General features: G+C 57.1%; 6 protein-coding genes across 6 annotated transcripts; 3 read left to right on the top strand and 3 right to left on the bottom strand.

The window, feature by feature from the left end:
* Positions 1–70: 70 nt before the first annotated feature.
* CDEST_06624 (Putative DNA recombination and repair protein Rad51) lies at positions 71–1,806 on the top strand. Its single transcript, XM_062922783.1, has one exon. The coding sequence runs from the start codon at positions 387–389 to the stop codon at positions 1,788–1,790; it is 1,404 nt and encodes a 467-aa protein (XP_062778834.1). The 5' UTR covers positions 71–386; the 3' UTR covers positions 1,791–1,806.
* A 1,171-nt stretch (positions 1,807–2,977) lies between these two features.
* On the top strand, positions 2,978–4,893 carry CDEST_06625 (Putative small GTP-binding protein). Its single transcript, XM_062922784.1, has 5 exons — positions 2,978–3,212; positions 3,421–3,544; positions 3,608–3,655; positions 3,736–3,963; positions 4,077–4,893. Exons 1-5 carry the CDS (start codon positions 3,202–3,204, stop codon positions 4,272–4,274), a joined length of 609 nt encoding a protein of 202 aa, XP_062778835.1. The 5' UTR covers positions 2,978–3,201; the 3' UTR covers positions 4,275–4,893.
* Positions 4,894–5,923: 1,030 nt separating this feature from the next.
* CDEST_06626 (uncharacterized protein) lies at positions 5,924–6,204 on the bottom strand (the record flags this gene model as incomplete). Its single annotated transcript, XM_062922785.1, has 1 exon — positions 5,924–6,204. Exon 1 carries the CDS (start codon positions 6,179–6,181, stop codon positions 5,924–5,926), a length of 258 nt encoding a protein of 85 aa, XP_062778836.1. The 5' UTR covers positions 6,182–6,204.
* Position 6,205: 1 nt separating this feature from the next.
* CDEST_06627 (uncharacterized protein) lies at positions 6,206–10,001 on the bottom strand. Its single transcript, XM_062922786.1, has 2 exons — positions 7,370–10,001; positions 6,206–7,317 (listed from the first exon to the last, which is right to left on the bottom strand). Exons 1-2 carry the CDS (start codon positions 9,439–9,441, stop codon positions 6,438–6,440), a joined length of 2,952 nt encoding a protein of 983 aa, XP_062778837.1. The 5' UTR covers positions 9,442–10,001; the 3' UTR covers positions 6,206–6,437.
* A 4,897-nt stretch (positions 10,002–14,898) lies between these two features.
* Positions 14,899–16,964, bottom strand: CDEST_06628 (Putative WD40/YVTN repeat-like-containing domain superfamily). The gene is made up of 3 exons (XM_062922787.1): positions 16,723–16,964; positions 16,491–16,659; positions 14,899–16,352 (listed from the first exon to the last, which is right to left on the bottom strand). Exons 1-3 carry the CDS (start codon positions 16,758–16,760, stop codon positions 15,303–15,305), a joined length of 1,257 nt encoding a protein of 418 aa, XP_062778838.1. The 5' UTR covers positions 16,761–16,964; the 3' UTR covers positions 14,899–15,302.
* A 222-nt stretch (positions 16,965–17,186) lies between these two features.
* Positions 17,187–20,163, top strand: CDEST_06629 (Putative minichromosome loss protein Mcl1, middle region). Its single transcript, XM_062922788.1, has 2 exons — positions 17,187–19,284; positions 19,407–20,163. Exons 1-2 carry the CDS (start codon positions 17,407–17,409, stop codon positions 20,100–20,102), a joined length of 2,574 nt encoding a protein of 857 aa, XP_062778839.1. The 5' UTR covers positions 17,187–17,406; the 3' UTR covers positions 20,103–20,163.
* Position 20,164: the final 1 nt, after the last annotated feature.

Genomic DNA, 20,164 nt, shown 5'->3' on the forward strand with positions numbered 1-20,164 from the left:
CTGCCCGCTGTTGACCCCTGGCCTCGGCCAATGGACGACGACAAGAGAGAAGAACCTCTCCAATTTATTGATGACCGCTGTTCGGTTGCGATGCACAAATTACCAACTCGAGCAGGAAGTCGGATTTGCACGACTTGCCCTCTCCCAGGTGCTGTAATCTGGTGAGACCCACGAACATGTTGCCTTGAGGAAGAGCACTTCTCATCAGTCGCCCGCCTGGCGCATATCTCCTGGCCGGATCACATCCCACTGCGTTTGACATCTCACTCGTCCTGCTCATCTCGCTCATCGGAACCGGTCATCTCACTCTCTCAGCGCGTTACGCATCGCGCTGACCCCTCCCTCCGAAAGACAGCACACGTGTCGTCATACTCCCCTCGCATGCCATGACCGACTTGCTTCAGCTTCTGCCCGACTTTCCGGTTGCCCAGTTCGCCGGGCTGGTGCGGACGTTGGAACGTCACCAGCTTTCTACCACCGACCTTTTGACCCAGGATGTCGTCGACATAGGCAAACGCACACAGCTGCCTCTTCTCGACATCAAGCGGCTATGCGCCGCCATCGTTGATGCCCTTCACCGGGGTTTCGAACCTGCCAATCAACAACACTCGAACGCGAGCCCGTTCCTCAGACGCTCACTCACAGATCTGGAAAACCAGTGGTCCACCATCAGCACCCTCGACGATGACCTCGATCAAGCCTTGGGAGGAGGTCTTCCGACTGGTTATGTGACAGAGATCACAGGCGAGAGCGGCGTTGGGAAGACGCAGTTTCTGCTATCTCTGCTACTGGCCGTCCAACTGCCGCCCCCGTACGGCCTGGGCCGTCCTGCCTTGTACATCACTACGGAAGCACAGTTGTCGACGAAACGCCTCTCGCAGATGCTATCGACCAACCCACGCTTCGCAGAGGTTTCACCCGAGGACAGGCCATCTTTGGATGGTATCTCTAGCACTTCGACCCCTGATCTTGAATCGCAGGAGCATATCCTGCAGTTCCAGGTGCCCGTCGAGGTTGAGCGGCGCAACATCGGTCTCATCGTTCTCGACTCTGTAGCCTCCAACTACCGAGCCGAGTTCGAGCGAGGTGGCCTCAGCAACCACGGATCCAACATGGGAGCTCGCAGCAACGAGCTGACACGCCTCGGGGCCTTGCTTAGGGAGTTGGCCCAGAAATACAACCTTGCTGTCGTGGTTGCCAACCAAGTCGCAGACCGATTTTCCAGTTCGTCCCTCGCCCCAACGGCGACCCCTAGGAGGGCGCCTCCTGCTGATGGCGAGGGGTTCACTCAGGAAAGCCCGTTAGCATCACGGAGCAGGGGCGCGAGGGCTTTCTCGCCTTCAGACGTCGAACCGACCTCGTCCATGGCCGAGCATCTTCGGTCTAGCATGCCCGAACCTCCAGGTCTGGATGACTTCGGCCCGCCCGCACCCCCCGCGTTGGCACTGGACCACCAGCAGCGGTGGTTCACTGGATGGGGCGATGATCCATTCGTCGACTACGGGCTCAAGACGCCTAGCCTGGGCCTGGTGTGGTCAACCCAGATCGCGTGTCGCATTGCGTTGTTCAAAAAACCCGTTTACGGGGTGCATCGACATGTGGATGATGAAGCCGACGAAGGGGGGGTGCCTGCATTGAAGAACTGGCGTCGATGGATGAAGGTCGTCTTCGCTCCCCATGCAAAGGCAACGGGCCAGGGCCTGGATGGCGCCGTCGAGTTCGCCGTGACCATGGCGGGACTGAAGGCTGTCAAGAAAAAGAAGAAAGAGGAGGAGGTCGACGATGACTGAACTATTAGCTCCTCGCAGAAATGTGTTGAAAGCCTCATGGTCTGCATGTGTTTCAGAGTGGACTGGTCAAAAATCTCCCACAGCTGCATCTATAGGCCTTTCAGGCAGGGGACAACTTTGGTCACAGGAGCGGCGGCGTCGCAAGTCTGATCACGTCTCCCTTTGCTGCATGGCAGTCGTTGTCAATATCTTATGCCTGAGTCATCTCTGCTCCAGACAGGCGAAGGAGGCAAGCAGCCGCATACGGTTCACGTATGAGCCAACAGCTTGCCTGGCCAGATCAATCTGACTGGGCCCGTTCATTGCCACGAACGCATCATTTACTGGTCTGGACAATGAGTATGCGGCAGCGCTACCTTGTATTCCTCCCTCAGACATGACGAACGATGAGCGAGTTACAGTCAGCCGCTCTTTGGGATGAGGTTGGAACCGGGAAACTCCACACGGACCACGGATACGAACCGCATGGCATGGGTGGGGTGCAGCAGGTCAACGAACCCATGCATGCTCTGTGAATCAAGGTGTCATGCAGAGAGCCCTCTGCATGCCTTTACTTGTACACTTGCACCAACGATTGGGGAGCGAGAGCTGGTTGGACTGTCGATTCGATAGAGAGAAGGATACCTGTACCTGTAAACGCAAAAAAACAAATTAAGCTTTGCAGTCCTCAAAGTACAAGCAAAGATAGACCTGAGGTATGGAAGGAAGCTTCCACGGCGAGTTGCAGCCTCTGGCGAAGGTGTTTCACAGCAAACGAATGAGCACTTGTCCTCTGATATTAAAGGACTGAGGGGGACGAGGGAGGGACCCCGGCGGTTTTGCTTACGTATTGCATCCGAAATCCAATGTCCCAGTCGTGTGGAGGCGCAGGCCGCTGGAAGATGCCACTGGACAAGGACGGGGCTCCAGTTCCATTCTGAGCCGGTCCAGAACAAGTTTCGACTCGGTCACGTGCTGTTTCACATGACACTACACCCACTGCGCAGGTTTCATTCGTTGATGACATCTGACTGGGCGGGTCCCGTCCGTTCCCTCTCCAGGTGGTACGGCACTGGACACACTGGACACCACACGGTGACTGGATGCAGGACTCCTCTAGGCACAGGACACCGAGCACTAATCAGAGACTGGCACTGGGACTGGCACTGGGACTGCATACTTTGGTACTGCCACGGGTACACCCTCCTGCGCTAGAAGCCTTGACGTAGCAGCCTGCCTTCCTCCGACCGACTCTCCTACCTCACTTGACCTGGCTTCTGGCTTTGTTGCTCCTTTCGACACCTCATCACGACACCCAGGAAATCCATCACCTCCCAACTCCTACGCAACGCCCATATAATCGCCCCGCGCACCTTTAGCCGCCGCACAACAACATCTCCACCAGACTTCATCGAACCCCCCGCCATTCACAATGAACCCCGAGTAGTACGTCGCGTCTCTTGCCTCCTTGCGATAGGAGGAAACCCTCCTCGGAAGCCGCCGCCCAGCTGACCTGCTTTCTCTCACAGAGTCCTCCTCCATCTTCCATTCATCTCGCCCGTCTCGATGCCGTCCTCATTCGCCCGATGCGAAAACCACCAAGCCGACGCTGATCGCTCCTCTCCGACGCCGATAACTAACCCCACCGCAGGTACGACTACCTCTTCAAGCTTCTCCTCATCGGTGACTCCGGTGTTGGAAAGTCTTGCCTTCTGCTGCGATTCGCCGACGACACCTACACTGAGTCCTACATCTCCACCATTGGTGTCGATTTCGTATGTTTACCTCCCTCGCCAACCTGACGCTGGCCGATCGGGCCACTGACGATTCAACAACAGAAAATCCGCACGATAGAGCTCGATGGAAAGACGGTGAAGCTGCAGATCGTAAGTTGGCATCTGCCATCCGTCTCTTTGACGCCGTGATGCTGCTGCAAAGGCTGACACGGGGCGTTTTCCTCTCGCAGTGGGACACCGCTGGCCAGGAGCGTTTCCGCACCATCACCTCCTCTTACTACCGTGGTGCCCACGGCATCTGCGTCGTCTACGATGTGACCGACATGGACTCCTTCAACAACGTCAAGCAGTGGCTCCAGGAGATTGACAGATATGCCACCGAGGGCGTCAACAAGCTACTCGTCGGCAACAAGAGCGATATGTCCGACAAGAAGGTTGTCGAGTACACCGTCGCCAAGGTAAGAAACAGGCCCCCTTCGACCAAAGAGCGTTGCGATAGTCTGCGGTTACGACATCTAGCGTTCGCCCCCTTCCTCGTTAATGTGTCATGGCCACTAACCCCCCGATGCAGGAGTTTGCCGACAGCCTGGGCATCCCCTTCCTCGAGACCTCTGCGAAGAACGCCAGCAACGTTGAGCAGGCTTTCTTGACCATGGCCCGCCAAATCAAGGAGCGCATGGGCAGCACGACCGCCAACAACACGAAACCCTCCGTGCAGGTCGGACCCGGACACGGCGTCTCTTCGAACTCGGGCGGCGGCTGCTGCTAAGCGTTTCGGCCCTGATTTCACGAAGCCCGCTTTTCCTTACCTGTTTCTATGGCATTTTACGGATTTTCTCGGCGGAGGGGAGACAGCTGGGCAGAACAGGCGAGGGAGGAATACACAACACATGAAGGTGTTGGAATCGGACGGGGCTCGAACGAGGCTGTGCCGTTCTCTTTTGTCTCTCCTTCCCCTCGCTACGGCTGCTTTTCCATACTTCTTCTACGCATAGATGAGTGTTGATTTGGTTTGCTCCAGTTCCGCCTCCACACTGCACACGCAAACCAGCACAAGATACTTCTGTAATGGGACTCACGACATTGCTTATGGCAAAAGACAGGACCTTTGCGTGCTCACGCTTCTAGTCACCCAGCGCTCGGATACCCGTCGGGAGACACCCGGGGACGGCGTCTGAGTTAGGAACAGGACATTTTTGAGGCTATTTCGGCGTGTGTTTGCGGGGGTTGTGTTTTGCAGGCGCGCCGTGTATTTTGCGACGAACATGGACCGCAGCAGGGCCATCACATAGGCAACGAAAGCGGACAGCCCGTACGGTATCTGCAATGTTTCTCTGTCCGTTAGCATCGGCTTCTCTCTCCCCTTTCTCTTTGGCGACTGCTGCTGCTTTTTTTTTTTTTTTTTTTTTGGTAGATAAGGTCGAAGTAATGGGCAAGTGACGTTTTCCTCTTTTTCACCCCATTTTTTATGACCCTGTGTCGCCGTTGATGTGATGTCTTTTTGTCATGACAATGATGATATTCCAGCCCCAAAGTCCACTCGCCGCCCTCTGCATCGCCCGCCTCGGACCCTTCGTTCCACGGCCGAGAGGGCGTTTGCATCTCGAACGATGAAGCCAGTATGACGTGCGACTGGCTCCTCGGGGGTTTCGGATTGACCGGTCATCGGGTCGATCTCACGTGGTCGCTCCTCCAAGCACACCCTCTCCCCCAAAATGGGCCATTACACCCGTGGGGGGGTTGGTAAAAAGCCACATGACCCCCGCGCGGTCACATGCGGATCGATGCGGGTTGATGGACCCCAGACCCAAAGAGCGAGAGAGAGAGAGAGAGAGAGAGAGAGCCCCAAACGACGTCCGCCCTGGGTTCGTACATTCACACACGCGCGCGCGCGCGCGCACACTCGAGGCCAGGTCCGAACCACGCCCCTAGTAGAGTAGGGGTCCCCGTTGTGGTCCGAGGCCGTAGTCCTACGCGGTTGAATGACGATGATTCCGTTTAAGCGGGTGGGGGTGCGAAGCGCCGCGTGCGACGGGCGGTTGTGATGCGCGCGGTTGCGCTCCCGGGGGGAGGGGAGGGAGGGCCGTGGGAGGGGCCGTGTTACGGGGTTGGTGATGGGGGTGGGAGTCGGGTGTGGAAGGGGCAAGGCGAGGGGTTCCTGGTGGGAGATGCCTCAGACTGCTGTTGATCGCTGCGATCAGAGCGGTATCCCGTCCGCTCCCCCTCCCGCCTCTCCCGATGTTGTCTTGTCTTGCGTCGGCTTGCTACGTTTCCAGATGAGAGTTCGCGGAGCGGGGAGCCTGGACGACTCCTCGCAAACGTTGGCTTAATCTCTGGTGGGAAACGCCGGTGGACGCTGATGAGTGCTTTACATCTTTGATTGATTTACTAGTTGCCTGATCCAACCGACTTATCTGATCAATCCTCAGGCCTGTGAAATACTTGTGGTTTTCCAATCCAGAGTGAGTGTTTCTTTGAAAGTACCAATGCCTCATGGAACGCATCACCAGCAGCACAAAAAGAAAGCCATGTGATGAAATGAAGCTTTTCGGTATCTACAGGATATTCATCCCAGGTTTCATGTATCCACAGCATTGAATGGAAAAGATCGCGCGGCTTGGCGCGGCCCTGAACCAACCGATACGACAGTAAGAGCAAATGTGAGCGTTGGTCCATCGGCCAAACAGCAGAATCTCGTCCTCAACTATCACCTATCATCCACATCAACAAGATGATGCTCACTCCCACTTGTGACACGATATAGCCTCGGCCATCCTCCCCATGTGAAATCCTAGCACTCCTTTACTCCACCAGCCCATGATATTAAAGACAAATGTGAGACGTCGTGACGGTCATCCAGAGAAAGAAACGGTGCAGAGCCACCCAGCGGGCTCTTTCAACATACACTATAATGTACAAAGATCGCCGAGTCTCATGCCAACCCCAGAAACTTCAAAGCCTTGCGGCTGTTGCCTTTGCGTTCGTAGCTTCTCTTCAGAAACATGGGCATCAAACGCTTTTCTTCGAGCTCCAGATCGCTCTCAAACTCCATGTCGACGGTCATAATGGACCCGCCATCGCCCAACAGAGACCTCTTGTCGCCGCACCGGGACCTCAGACGGCGGCTCATAATGGTCTCTGCGATAGAGGGGGGCTTAGCTGGAGCCTTAATTGAACCCGATGTCTTGTTGCTTTTTCTGCCTCTGGAGGAAGGGGGGGAAATCGGAGGACTCATGGCCATCTGCGAGAGAGGTGACGAGGTGCCCGATTTCATTCTGCCATCGCTTCTCGATCCCCTTTCGGGCAAGTAGAACTTGGAAACGTTGATGAGAATATTCCATATGGTCGATACAAAAGTAGCGACTTCCCCGGGGGTTGCATTCGACGTGAGAAGGAGGTTGGCCTTTGATACCGCAAATGCATCCCGCGAAGACACAGACGCGGCCGACTTGGAATCCTTCGACTGGAGCGAGCTTGAACTAGAGGCGAAATCACTCCTCGTCGAGACCCTTCCAAGTGAGCTGCCGCGGACGTGAGTGAAAGGATGTGGCTCCTTGGCAGTAGCATCAATAACTTGGGCAACTTTCATCATGTCGGCCCCAATCAGCTTCTGCAGAGCAAGTATGGTGGCAAGATGGTCGGGAGGGTAGTCAAGAAGCAGAAACCGTACTTCCGAGTGGGCAGCAAAGTACGTCTCAAGATGAGGGATGATGAGGGTCGCCAAAATGTACGAGTTCGTGAAAGGATTGTCATGTGTCTGGTTCGCCAGAGGCTGCGCAGTGAACGACTGCATCGCGTTGGCGATGAGGTATCTGATGGAACAGTTAGACAATAGACTATGAAGCAAAGCAAGAGAATACTCACCGGAAGTCAAGCCTTCCTGTCCGCGAGACGCCATTCGACTTGGTGCCCAACCTCTCAAGCTGGCTCGTCACCCCTGAAATGAACGTCTTCTTGACCCCACGTTGCGCGCCGACAGCCAGAATCTGGTCAATCCGGCGATTCTCCCTCCTCGGGCCGCCGCCCGACTCCGAGTCGCGGAAGATTGGCTTCCAAAGTCCCTCCATCTCGGGCAGTAAAGGGAAGTTGAACTGCGAGTACCCCCTTCCCTTGGGTGGAAAGTAGATGTTAAGCACTGATCGAAGCGAGTTCTGCATGGCCACAGCCGTCTGCCCTTGCACAGCATTGAAGTCGTGGAACTTATCCTCCGGCTCCGAAAACGTGGGGGGAGGTGTGTGTGCAGGCGTCGGTAACGCTGAGCCTGTCATTGTCTGTGAAATGGGGGGAAGCGGCTTCTCAGCGTAAGTGGTGCTCTCGTAGGAGAACGGATCGTACTCCTCTCCATTGGTAGCGGTTGCAGAAGTAAATAGTGTCGTCTGAGACTCGCTTGATTGTGACGTGGGAGTATGCGGAGCTGATACGTCGCCGTCTGCAACAGAAGTGTTGGAGGAAACCGCAGGAGGGGGCGGTGCGACTGGATAGACACCTTCTCTGAATGCCTTGATCATATACTCCAGAATGGGGTCAGGGCTGTCATCCTTGAAGTGAATGACAAGATCTTCGTGGAACGGCAGGACAGGCTCGAAATTATCTTCGATTTCTGTGTCGTCCTGTGCGTCTGTCCCTCTGTCCACATAGTTTGTCTTGGTACGGATGTGTTTTCGAGTCTTCGCCTCGGCCGGCGGTGGCGGCAGAACCTTGTTTGTTCGGGTGCCTTTGACGTATACGGTTTTGGCGCCCTCGACAACCTTGGCGCCTTCAACATTCTTTTCCTTGTTCTCACGTCGTCTTGCCTCTGCTATGAGACCAATGACAGATACAGGACGGCCGCTGTCGAGCTTTCCGACAGTGACCATCTCGGCAAGAGACTTCTCTTGGGGCTTCAGTAGCATCATGGTGTCCCGGTAGCGCGAGTTGGTTCGTTGGAGTTGGCCAATGGACTGTGACCGTTTCAGTCTCCTGGTCGAGGTGGTTGAGTTCATACGGACGAGCGATGCTTGTTCGATGAAGATCGACTCTGTCGAGCGGATGCTGAACACATCAGACCCCGATGCCACATCCAGCATGGCGCTAGCGTTGGGCGATGGTGTCGAGCACTCGTCTTCACGTTCGTAAACCTCGCCCGCGCAACTCGGAGAGCGAGGAAGCGCCGGTGGGATTGGATTGCCATCACTGTCAAACCCTTCACCCGAAAACTTCTCAAGCTCATCGAAATTCGTAATGGCCAAGGTTGGCGTTGGGCCATCCCGTTGAGCAACCGCCGTGGGGACCTCTTCATGCCGGCCACTGTCCTCGTAGTACTGTCTGCCGAAAACATAGAATGGCGCGGTATCACCGAATGTGTCGGCGAAACAGTACATGGGAAGGCTCATGCTCCTCGGGCGCGCGGGGGGAATGGTGAGGTCGATGTCGCTGGAAGGCTGGAGGTTTTCAGTCTCGCGATCGAGGGCGTCGGCGGCACGCATGGCTCTTGTAATGGGATCTTCGGGAAGTTGCTCGGATGCGTTGACAGAGCCCCTAACACTGACGGGATGCTGGTCGAGGCCTGCGACGCCCCCTTTGACAAGGTCGTTGAAGATGGCCTCTGCCTTGGCAATGTCGCCATCCACGACATTCCGCGATATGGCCCTGATGCAGACTGTCTGCGCACTTGGTGTGCCTCCGTTCATAAAGACCAATCTTTTGTGCGTGGGTGTTGAGTCCTTCAGAAACGCCAACGCGGCCTCTCTTCTTTTAGCGACAGCATTGTGAACTCTCCTGACAAACACTCGCGCATCAAACGGCTCATCGGGGTTTTCGGGCTCTAGAAACTCCTTGACGCTGGGAAGAACCGCTATTTGCGAGGACGTAGGCAGTAAGCGAAGCTGAGTAGAGACCAGGTCGGTGGGACCCTCGAAGGCGACGAGGCCGCCATGATACTTGGCAGGCTCGGCCATTTGAGACAGCGTCGGTCTGGGTGAGGGAATCGGTGCGATTGACTTTGTGAATGACAATTTGGCGTAGGTCGCAAAAGCGGTGATGTATTGAAGCGATAAGAAGGGTTGTATTCGGTTGTATGATTGTGGTGGACGAGTAAAGGTGATGATGAAAGTGGTGTATGTGTATGATTTAGTGCAACCAGTTGCAGAAATCGCACACCTTGGGGGCGAAATTCGTCAAGGTCAAAAGCACAAGTGCAGTGACAAGTCGAGAGAAGATAGGTAAAGCAAAAGAAGAAGAAAAAGGGGGGGGTGTGAAGAATGGAGAAGAACGAAGAGTGGCAGTATTATTCTCGCAATGAAAAAGATGAAGAATAGGCTTGGGGGGAAAGGGCAGGAGACGACGGGTAATTGAGCAGTCGCGGACACCGGCACAAGTCCGAAAAGAGGTGGCTTGGACTACGGGGTCGATGTCCCTGATTTAGGTAGGTAGGAAACACAAGGAGAGGAGCAGACAAATAGTTTGCGTTTCCGAGCTACGCCTCAAGCCGCTAGTTTGGTGAAGGCGAGGAGAAGTGGCTGCCCACGAAGGGGAGTGAGGTGGAGAAGAAAGGGGGATGCGGCGATATGGAAGGAGCGACCGGATTTGTGTCGAGGGAAGTGCGTGGTTGGGACGGCGAGGAGGTGGTTAAACCTTCCTGCCTTTCCTGTTTGGATGACTCTCGTCCGAGCCAAGTACAGCACGACTTTCTTCCTCGAGAACGTTCGTTGCCTTATGCTATGGTCGCCGTCCAGTCGCGTGCGTGAGTGCGTTGGATGGGACCGGGGGAGAACCGGTAGGCGGCAGACGGCAGACGGCAGGAGGCAGGAGGTCGTGCCGGGGCGCAAGACTTCCTCTCCTAGCTGCTAAATTTGGGAGTTATGGCGCTTGCTTGGGTGGGATACGACTGGCTCTGTACGCCTGGGTGGTGGCAATGGTCTCAAATAGTCTCGACGCTCATGTTGAGGATGGTGCAGAAATCCAAGTTGTGCGAGATGATCTGTACGAGATGTATCTTGAGAAAATAGTAAACACGAAATGGCACGCGTCTTCTCGTAGTGCAGGTTATCATAATAATACTTTGCCCGAGCTTGCCCGAGCCTGTCCTCGGTCCGCACTCATCGCTCACTCAGCAAGATGGTTCGGCTGCGTGCGTCTGTCTCTTAGTAAGACGGTCGCGTTCAGATGAATCCCACCCACCTCGAGCCGGTTGACGGTTCCAGGTTCGGGTAGGTTTGGGCAAAAGATGACGCTACTGCGTCAAGGTGATGAAGATGGGGCAAGTTGCTCGGCGCCTCCTCCCTGGTCGTTACTCATGGCTTGAGACTAACACCAAGGCAACCGTCTGATTCGATGTTGGTGTCTCGCAGCGCCCGATCCGTCGGCTTGTCCAGCACCAGGGAACAATGGCATGTCCGCTCTGGCAGTTGTGCAGGCCGCCATCACTTGCATCATCGATCGACGGAACCATGTCGCCGTTTGATCCGGCCCATCGTGGTATGGGTCGTCTGTCCTGGCGGTGGGGGACGTTGCAACCAATGTTTGATTGTTGAACCAACAAATGTGACTGGATGGACGCCATGGTTGCCACGGCCGCCATAGTTGCACGAGGATAACGGGGACTCGCGACTGAAGGTTCGTTCCCGTCGAGGGGCCAAGGATGCGGCGAGTCCGCGTTAGACAAACGGAATGGACCAAACGGGAGCATCCAGCCAAAAGAATTGCCTGACTCTGGCGGGGGTGTTTGCATGCGCAGGTATGCACGTCTCGAGGATTATGGAGCCCGAAGCTGCCATCTTCCGAAACTAGTGTACAAGATGATAGGAAAGCACATGCCGGAGACATCGAATGGAAGACAGGACGGGGAGTTGCAAGGCCCCGCGGGCGAGAACAGAACAGGCAACGAACGCCTGTAATTAAACTGACGGTTCCAGAATTCCTTCGCCTCCTCAGTGAACAGTAGACAGCCGTGACAAGTTGGGGCTGGCGGGAGAAGGAGGAGGGAAGGACGTGTTGCTGGCGGGTGCAGGGGAAAGTGGGTATGAGCCGGCGGCTGGCGGGACCATCCAGGGTTCAGGGTTCAGGGTTCAGTGAAGCGACGGAAGCATGGGGGGGAGGACGAACGGGGGGAGTTTGGACGCAGGGGTAACTTGAACCGAGCCTTGCCTGTTTGGGCGATCGACGACAGGCTTGAGCGTAGTCGGAAAGAAGATGGCCAATCGGCAGGCAAGGATACGCTCTCGCTGTTTGTTCGCAGCTGGCTTCCTTCCTCCGCCAAGCTGGCCATCTCTGCTCATATCGGTCCTCCCCCAGCATGTGCATTCGCCTTGCGGCGCGGGTACCGGAGGAAGACTAACGATCTGCTTGTCATACCTTCTCCTGGGCAGGTACCCATGTGGGCGCCCGGGTAGGTATCTCCTACGCGACGACGCACACGTGTTGGCAGGGAAATCATGCCTCAATCAAGGCAATTTGTTCCTGGCATCATGCATGACATGATCACTGTCCGGAATCTCACCCCAGAGTCATCGCCATCTCCGTCAAGCATTCTTCCTGCTTGCTGTTGTGTGTGTAGTACATTCATCGTCTCCGGCCGCGGAGCTTTGACCTCAACAAACAGACGCTTTTCGAATTTCTTCGCCGCCAGAAGAAAAGAGAGAGCTAGCATAGAGACCGGCGTGCCTGCGGTTGGATTCCCGGGCGACCATCTTGCATGTCTGCATGCTAGCCAGAACTCTATCCCGTCCAGTTCTGCTCAGTCCGAGCACCCACAAGCAAGCCATCGACACACCCAGGCGAGTCTGTAAACCCGACCACTCGCCTTCTCTCTCTCTCCGCAAGTCGCCAGAGAAGAACGGGTGACGAGACTACCATTTACCATGGTCTGAGCGACTGAGCCACCGTCTTTGCGCTTCCATAGCGGCGCCGTGTTGCTTCATCGGCTTGGACATCCAACCAATCCATTCGGTCATCTTCCTCGACCCATGAGGGAGAATGATGTTGGCCGTCTTTGGATAACTGGGTTGACTGACGGCTTCGCCACAACCCAAAGTCACCGCCGCTTCGGAATATGACGAATTAATCCTTTCTGGGAAGCACGTCGCTTTTCCTTACGCTTGACGCAAGACAGCTTAGCCTCTAAATCTTGACACACAACAAAAGAAGCTATATCCTCGCCACGCCGACTACAGCCGTTAGGTCCTTTCGCCACAAGAATTGTAAGCCTATCATCAGCTGCACCCGTGCTCTCTATCAGTCGTCGTTTCCGCGAAATACTAGCTCTTGGCCTTCACGCTGGAAAGCAGCGGGCCTCGGCAGGATGTAGTACGATGCTACATCGCACCGACGCTATGAGGCATCTCGACACCCCCATCTGTCTGAAGCCGATTCCGCAGTCAGTATCCTTTGGTTGTAGGCACTCATTTCCAACCAGTTCATGAGCCTTTTTCTCTACCTGCAAGACTTTGCCATTCACGCATGCACCAAGACCACTCACTCCTCTTTTCAAGCAATGTCTAATCTCCCGCAAAGACGGGATCTGCCAGCCTTGACTAGCGCCAACACAGTTCGCATCCCAGCTGGGCGGACGATCGATCGTCGAAACCCACAAACAACACAGCCTCTCCGGGGGTCTGCCCTGTCCCCTCACATAAATGAGAACGGCCTTGCCTCAAAGGCTGAACCAGCCGTGCATGCCTCGTTAGCCACTTGAGTCGGACCCTGCAGCAACGCAGCAACTTGGCCGACCCAGAGAGCGGTGAAGGCTTGAAACAGACTAAATGCCGTCTTTGTTGTACTGCAGGCAACCTGAATCACCGAGGCGGCGGCACTGACCACAACGTTGCTTTGCCTCGGACCACGCGCGCTGCCCCTGGCCACGTTTTGCTCTGCAGTAGTTTGCATCTCTTGCACCATCCACCCTTTGTACTGCTCTACGGCTGCTCCCAGATTCTAATACAATACAGGCGCATACATACAGTCCGTTCATGCGCACGCGACGCGCCGCGATGTTCTGAGCCGCTTCTGAAAGCTTGTGCAGTTTTACCTGAAAATAAGCACAGTCTCAGGAACAAGGGAGGAGTGCACCCTTGCGCCGCTGTTGTTTACATGAAGAAGTACTGGGTGCCGCACTAGAGGGAGATATTCTGCTTGTTTGCCAGAGGGACGTTCTTCAAGCGCTTGGGACTTCGCATCTGTCAATCGGGCATGTTTAGATCATTTACATGCTTGCAGTTTTCCTTTTCCTCCGAGGTCCGTGTTCGTCCGGTTTGTCATAAGGGCTGAAAACTTCCGGCCGAAGGCTAGAAACTTGCACCTTCGATTTGGCCTTCGTACCGCGCTGTCAAACGATGTAATCTCTACAGGTACCTGGGCACTCCCGGCTTACTCTTGTTTCGTTCCTAGAACAACCAGCCTGAGGATGTTACATCTGCGGCATCCCGATGTCTCCAGGATATCGCCGGGGATGCCGCCGGAGGCATCCGCGGCGAGGCATGAGCAGCTCACCGTTACTACCACTTTTTTTTTTTGTCTGTGTTAATATCTGCCGGATATTAACGAACCAAGGCGACTTTTGGGCGACATCGAAGCTTGGGTATCTCGGGTGGTCTCACGAGTCGGCGAGCCATGCAAGCCACTAATTTATCGCCATTGAAGGCTTTGAAGGCTTTGAAGACTGGTCCAGAACTTCGGGACACCACACACAATATTGTTAGAAGAATGGTGGCTTCGAGGAGGTGTCGGGCGTTTTCGAGGCTGGCGTTTTCTATGGATGCCCCCCCCCCCCCCCCCTCCTCCAACCAAGTTGTGAGCACGGTCAGATACCAGGTAGTAAGAGAATGTATTGAATGCAATCTGTCGGGCTTGGCTTGGCACTTTGACATCAATTCCCACCTGGTCCACGACAGCTGGAGATGCGGCTATGACGCTTCCATCGATTTCTTTTCATGCTGCCCATGACGGATGACGTGTCGTTGATGGACACTTCTACGACGCAACGACAGTGTCGTGCATCCCAGAGCACGTGTTGTAAATGAAAAGACTGTTTGCATCAGCCGGTCTTGGTGCCAAATTACACCATGTGTCTCATCTCAAGCGACTCGCAGGCGTCCCTGCAAGGCCGTCATTGATGTGATATCTCAATTCCCCCTTCCCCCTGACCCATCTTGGCATAGAGACATGCCTTTCGGTAGATGCCACCCCCTCTATGATGATTCATAGTCTCTGTCATAATTCTACTGACATGCAGCGCTGGGCCACGGAGGGGAAGACGGTCGGCCTGGAACATCTCGACCAGTGGACGCCCGACATCTGACAGTGAGGGCGTGAAACATGACAAGGGGACGTTGTGAACAGCCTCATGGAGGCACAGAAGTAAAGCGCTCAGAGGTCCATGGTAGACAGCATGCCGTTGCGCGGCCCCGTAAGGGTTCATGGTCAAATAGAGAGTTTCGTCTCGTTGAACGTCTACCTAATTGCGACTTGATTCATCCTGCGTCTCGCTCCATCACTATCTCGTTGTGAGATCGCACACCAGGACGCGCCGTATAGATGGCATTGGTATGGTTGGTTGAGGTTCGAGAAAGACAGGCAATTATCGATGGGCTCCACGACCAGAAGGAGCGTCGTAGAAGACTCGGTAGAGCTGACGGACGGGCCAATGCCGCAAGGAGGCGACCAACGACCAAGCAGAATGTAGTGCTCTTTCGTGATTCGAGGGATTGCCGTGACGAAGATGTAGACCCGAAGGCCATGACCTGTCGGAGACACAGTTGGATTACTAGAATCCAGGGTATCCGTTTCTGTTCCTTCACCGGCGAGGCTTAATCCGCCTCACTACCTAATCGTCATCCTCCATCAACGCCGCCAGCTCGGCCTCCTCCTCGGCGGTCATCAGCCCCTCCTCCTCCTCCTTCTTCCCCTCCCCCTTCTTCTTCTTCTCCCCCTCCTGCTCGTCCTCGGCCTTGGCCTCCCCGGCGGCCCGGATCTCCTCGACGACGGCCTCCAGGCCCTTGTGGTCCAGCGGCCACGTCCGCAGCGTGCAGTCGATGCCGACGCTGCACAGCACGTCCGGCGACCGCCCCGCCGGGTCGCGGAGGACAACGAGGTCCGTAATCTCGTCAAAGTGCGCGTCCACGACGGCGCGCAGGGCGCCCGACGTCCGGTCCCAGACCTTGATCTGCTGGCTGATGCCGCCCGTGACGACCCAGTCGGCCGTGAGGGCGATGGCGCGCACGAAGTCGCCGTGCTCGAAGACGTCTTCGGCCGCAAAGGCCCTCTCGCGGACGAGGCACTTGGCGGTGCCGTCGGCGCTGGCCGTCCACAAGTCGACTTCGTCGCCCATCACATCGAAGAGGACCTTGTACACGCTCGTCTCATGCTCCTGGATCGTCAGCTTCTCCCCGCCCGAGGACGACGCCGCCGCAGGGTCCGCCGAGGACGGCGTCTCGTCGACGGGAAGCTGCGAGTACGAGTCCAGGGTGATCCTCCAGCGACGGATGTGCGGGTCGCTGCTCGCGCTGACGAGGACTATCTCATCGGCGGTGCTGAGCACGGGGTCGACGGCGAGATGCTGCAGCGACATCATGGTCGTCGTCGGGTCCTGGAGGGTGTGCAGCTTGCGGCCCGAGTCAGCGTCCCAGACGATGATCTTCTTGTCGGCGCCGCCGCTGACGAGGATCGGCTTGTCGCCGAGGCGGCCGCACACGACGGCCTTGACGAAGTCCGAATGCCCGTCATACCGGCGCAGCGGGCGGCGCGTGGCGAGGTCCCAGGACCAGACCGTCTTGTCCCAGCTGCCGGCGAAGAGGACGCCGTTGGAGGCGCCGCCCGTCGCGAGGCACGTTACGGGGACAGAGGGGCCGGTGTACTTGGCGGTGGTGGTTCGTGTCTGGTGGTGTTGAGTATGTGAGCCGATGTCACTCACCCACCCCCTTTTCCCTTCTCAATCACATCAATGATGCAGTGAGGATTGAGGAGAGGGAGTGAGAACTTGGGGTTTGGTGGATGGGTGTATGAGAGACCATACCTCAGTGTTGATACGAGACACCCTACCGCCCGACTCGGCGATGAGGACGGAGGACTGCGGCTTCTTGGGGTCCGGGATAACGGCCAGGATCTTGGAGGGCATGCGCAGCGGGTTGCCAAAGGTGTTTGCCTCCTTCTTGGCGCGCAGGTGACGCTTGGCCTGCTGCGTGCTGCGGCACTTGTCAGAAACCGGTTCACTGAGAAATATGTGTCGGGGGTGGGGATATACTCACTCCGTCTCGAAGAAGTTCTCTTGGTTGGATGACTCCATCTTGAGGGGGGGGTCTCTCAGCGGATGCTCGAAATACTTTTCAAAAAATGCCCGTACAGTGAGTGGTACAGTAGAATGAGAGGATGCACGCAGAACTGGATTTCTACCAGTTACCTTGACAATAGGGGATTGCTTCAGAGTGAGGGGACTCTTTTTTACGATGTTGATGCCTGTTCTCAGGCGTGTTCAGACCGCCGCCCACTTTCACCCGCAACTTGTATTTCTCATCAATTCTAATGCTTGCGATGCAGCCATTTCTGTGAGTATGACAGGCCTGCCGGCTGGTCCCAGATGGCATTCTGGAAGCTGCAAGTAGAGATACGTACCTCGCGGGGTCCTCACCGACCCCCCTGTCTCGCGTCTCTGTCCGTAAAGCGACGAGTGCCACTTGCCTGTCAAAAAGCCGTTAATTGAATTTCCGCGACGCGTCTAAACGCGTCTTTCCAACCTCTGCGCAGTCCCACCACCATCACCACCATCGCCAGCTTTGTCGACCACCAGACGCTTTAGACAATCCAAAGAGGCCCAACGACTCCGCAAGACTCAATTGAAATACGGGAGTCGTCTCTACGGACCCGAATCGTTTCGATAGCGACGACACTCCACAAACCCCCATGACCACAAACTAGAACACACCTCTCCAGAAATGGCCTCCTCCCTCGCCCCGAAACCCCGGCCGAGGCCGGCGCACACGACGGGCACAACCCGCCTCGCATACACTCCGTCGGGCGCGCGCCTCGTCACTGTCGGCTCCAACAACACAATTCGCCTGTACCGCACCCACCACGACGGCGAGCCTTACAACATCGACGACTGCCCCGAACAGAACTGCGCCGCCGCCGCCGCCGATGCTTTCTTCGTAGTCGGCTCCGAGGACGGCACCGTTAGCGTCTACTCGGTTGAGGACACCCTCTTCGAGCGCTTCCTCACGCGCACCTCCCTGCCCGTCCGCGACGTCGCCCTCTCCCCGGATGCCAAGTGGTGCGCCGTCGCCAGCGACGAGCTGACGGTCAAGGTTGTCGATACCCAAGACAACGCCCGCGTCCGCGTCCTCAAGGACCACGGCCGCCCGACCAAGCACCTCGCCTTCGATCCCAAGGGCGGCCTCCTCGCACTCGCCTGCACCGATGGCGTCATATACGTCTACTCCATGACGGCTGACACCCCCGAGCTGATCCGCAAGGTCGACGGCATCATCGGCCCACTCGAACCCGACTCAGAGTCCTCGGCCAGGATCGCGTGGCACCCGGACGGCCGCGCCTTCGCCGTGCCGACACCCATGCACGACGTGCAGGTCGTGTCCAAGAACGACTGGGAGAAGCAGCGGGCCTTCTCCAACGGCCACCTCGGCGACATCACGGCGTTGGCCTGGTCGCCCAACGGCGCGATGCTGGCCACGGCGGCCAAGGACGGAAAGCTTCTCATCTGGGAGACCAAGACGCAAAGCGTCATACAAAAGTTCGACTACAGCAACGTCCTCGACATGGCCTGGCACCCCAAGGACAACTTGCTGTCATTCACGACGTCCGACGGCGAGGTCTACATCTACCCGAACCTCATCACTGAGCAGTTCTCCTTCCTCCTGCAGCTGCCCCGCCAGCCGGCGCCCTATATCCACGATCCCTTGGCCGAGATATCCAACAATGCCCGCAGGCCGGCTGCAAACGGCGCCGGTGGCCAGCCAGCCTCGATACCAAGCCGCCCGCGGCGCGATTCGTTGGGGAGCCTCGACTCGTTCCTCAACGGCGGCGAGGACGGCTACGATGACGGCGACGATTTCGTCGTCGACGACGACGGCGCGGGCTACACGACAGGGACCAAGAGGGCGCTTGAGGCTGCCGGCGCTGGCGGGGGCGACTACGCCGGGCGCGCGACCAAGCGCCGCCTCCTGGAGCATACGCTCCACGAGCCCTTCCAGCCCGGCTCGACCCCCTGGCGTGGCAACCGCAAGTACCTGTGCCTGAACCTCATCGGCGTCATCTGGACGGTCGACCAGGACGGCCACAACACGGTGACGGTTGAGTTCTACGACCACGAGTTCCACCGCGACTTCCACTTCACCGACACATTCCTATACGACAAGGCCTGCCTGACGGAGCACGGCGCCCTGTTCTCGTGCCCGCCCCTGAACGACACGCCCGCCACCCTCTTCTACCGCCCACATGAGACATGGACGCAACGCGCCGACTGGCGGACGGAGCTGCCCAAGGGCGAGGCCGTCGTTGCCATGTCGCTGAGCGACTCCTTCGTTACTGTCACCACCACGGCCAACTACGTGCGCATCTACACCCTCTTCGGCGTCCCCTACCGCGTCTATCGCCCCAAGAGCACACCCATGGTCACCTGCGCCAGCTGGCGCGACTACGTCATCACGATGGGCAACGGCGCCGTCGGCGCCGACGGCAACGCCCGCCTCCTATACACAATCGAGAACATCAAGCGAGACGAAATCTGCCAGAACGAAGACACCGTCGCACTACCGGATGGTGCCACTTTGCGGAGCGTCTTCTTCTCAGATATCGGTGTAAGTTTTTTCACTTCTCACCAGCCACCCCCCCTTTCTTTTTCTTTCCCCTTTCCCTAAATCATGAAAAAAAAAGTCTCGAGGCGTGCTGACGAGGCCCCCCTTCTTTCCCCTCGACTTAGGATCCTTGTATATATGACTCGACGGGCACGCTCCTCACGCTCCTCCACTGGCGGAAGCCCTCACGCGCCTGCTGGGTGCCCCTCCTCGACACAAAGCTTCTCCCGCGTCTAGCGTCAGGGAGGAAGACAGAAACGTACTGGCCAATCGCGGTTGCCGACAACAGGTTCCACTGCATCATCCTCAAGGGTGGTGACCAGTACCCCTACTTCCCCCGGCCCCTGCTGTCCGAGTTCGACTTTTCTGTGCCCCTCACCTCGGTCCCGGTCCCGGCTCCGGACGCGGAGTCTGCGGAGCAACGAGAAAACGACGACGACGATGACGACGACGACGCGGGTCGGCGCGAGTCGCGCAAGCTGGAACAGAAGCTGCTGCTCTCGGGCATTCACTCCGCCCAGCTGCGCGACCTCATCGACCACACGGATGCCACGCACTCGCAGCGCACCGGCCTGGCGCGCCTCGAACTCGACTTTGACAAGACGCTGCTCCAGATGCTGGCCATCGAATGCCGCGAAGGCGAGGAGCGCGGCATGCGGGCGCTAGAGTTGGTGGGCCTCATGCGCGATCGGACGGGCCGCATGATCGAGGCGGCAGGCAAGGTAGCGGAGCGGTACGGGCGGACCATACTGGGAGACAAGATCCGCGAGATTGGAGAGCGGAGGGTTACCGGTATGGACGTCGACGACGGGGACTTTTAGCCCCCTCCTCTCCCTCTTCCCAGTAGCAGCCTGCAGGCTGCCGCCTTACCCATGCTTCTCCC

Source organism: Colletotrichum destructivum, chromosome 4, assembly GCF_034447905.1.
Source record: "Colletotrichum destructivum chromosome 4, complete sequence".
NCBI classification, from domain to species: Eukaryota; Fungi; Ascomycota; class Sordariomycetes; order Glomerellales; family Glomerellaceae; genus Colletotrichum; species Colletotrichum destructivum.

Bases quoted from the DNA above. Each gene is read 5' to 3' on its own strand.
- CDEST_06624 (XM_062922783.1), top strand. From the start codon at position 387: ATGACCGACTTGCTTCAGCTTCTGCCCGACTTTCCGGTTGCCCAGTTC.
- CDEST_06625 (XM_062922784.1), top strand. The intron at 3,656-3,735 runs GTAAGTTGGCAT...TTCCTCTCGCAG, and splicing joins AGACGGTGAAGCTGCAGATC to TGGGACACCGCTGGCCAGGA. The intron at 3,964-4,076 runs GTAAGAAACAGG...CCCCCGATGCAG, and splicing joins TCGAGTACACCGTCGCCAAG to GAGTTTGCCGACAGCCTGGG.
- CDEST_06627 (XM_062922786.1), bottom strand. From the start codon at position 9,441: ATGGCCGAGCCTGCCAAGTATCATGGCGGCCTCGTCGCCTTCGAGGGT. The intron at 7,318-7,369 runs GTGAGTATTCTC...CTGTTCCATCAG, and splicing joins ACAGGAAGGCTTGACTTCCG to ATACCTCATCGCCAACGCGA.
- CDEST_06628 (XM_062922787.1), bottom strand. From the start codon at position 16,760: ATGGAGTCATCCAACCAAGAGAACTTCTTCGAGACGGA. The intron at 16,660-16,722 runs GTGAGTATATCC...CAAGTGCCGCAG, and splicing joins GAGAACTTCTTCGAGACGGA to CACGCAGCAGGCCAAGCGTC. The intron at 16,353-16,490 runs GTATGGTCTCTC...CAACACCACCAG, and splicing joins TGTCTCGTATCAACACTGAG to ACACGAACCACCACCGCCAA.
- CDEST_06629 (XM_062922788.1), top strand. From the start codon at position 17,407: ATGGCCTCCTCCCTCGCCCCGAAACCCCGGCCGAGGCCGGCGCACACG. The intron at 19,285-19,406 runs GTAAGTTTTTTC...CCCTCGACTTAG, and splicing joins TCTTCTTCTCAGATATCGGT to GATCCTTGTATATATGACTC.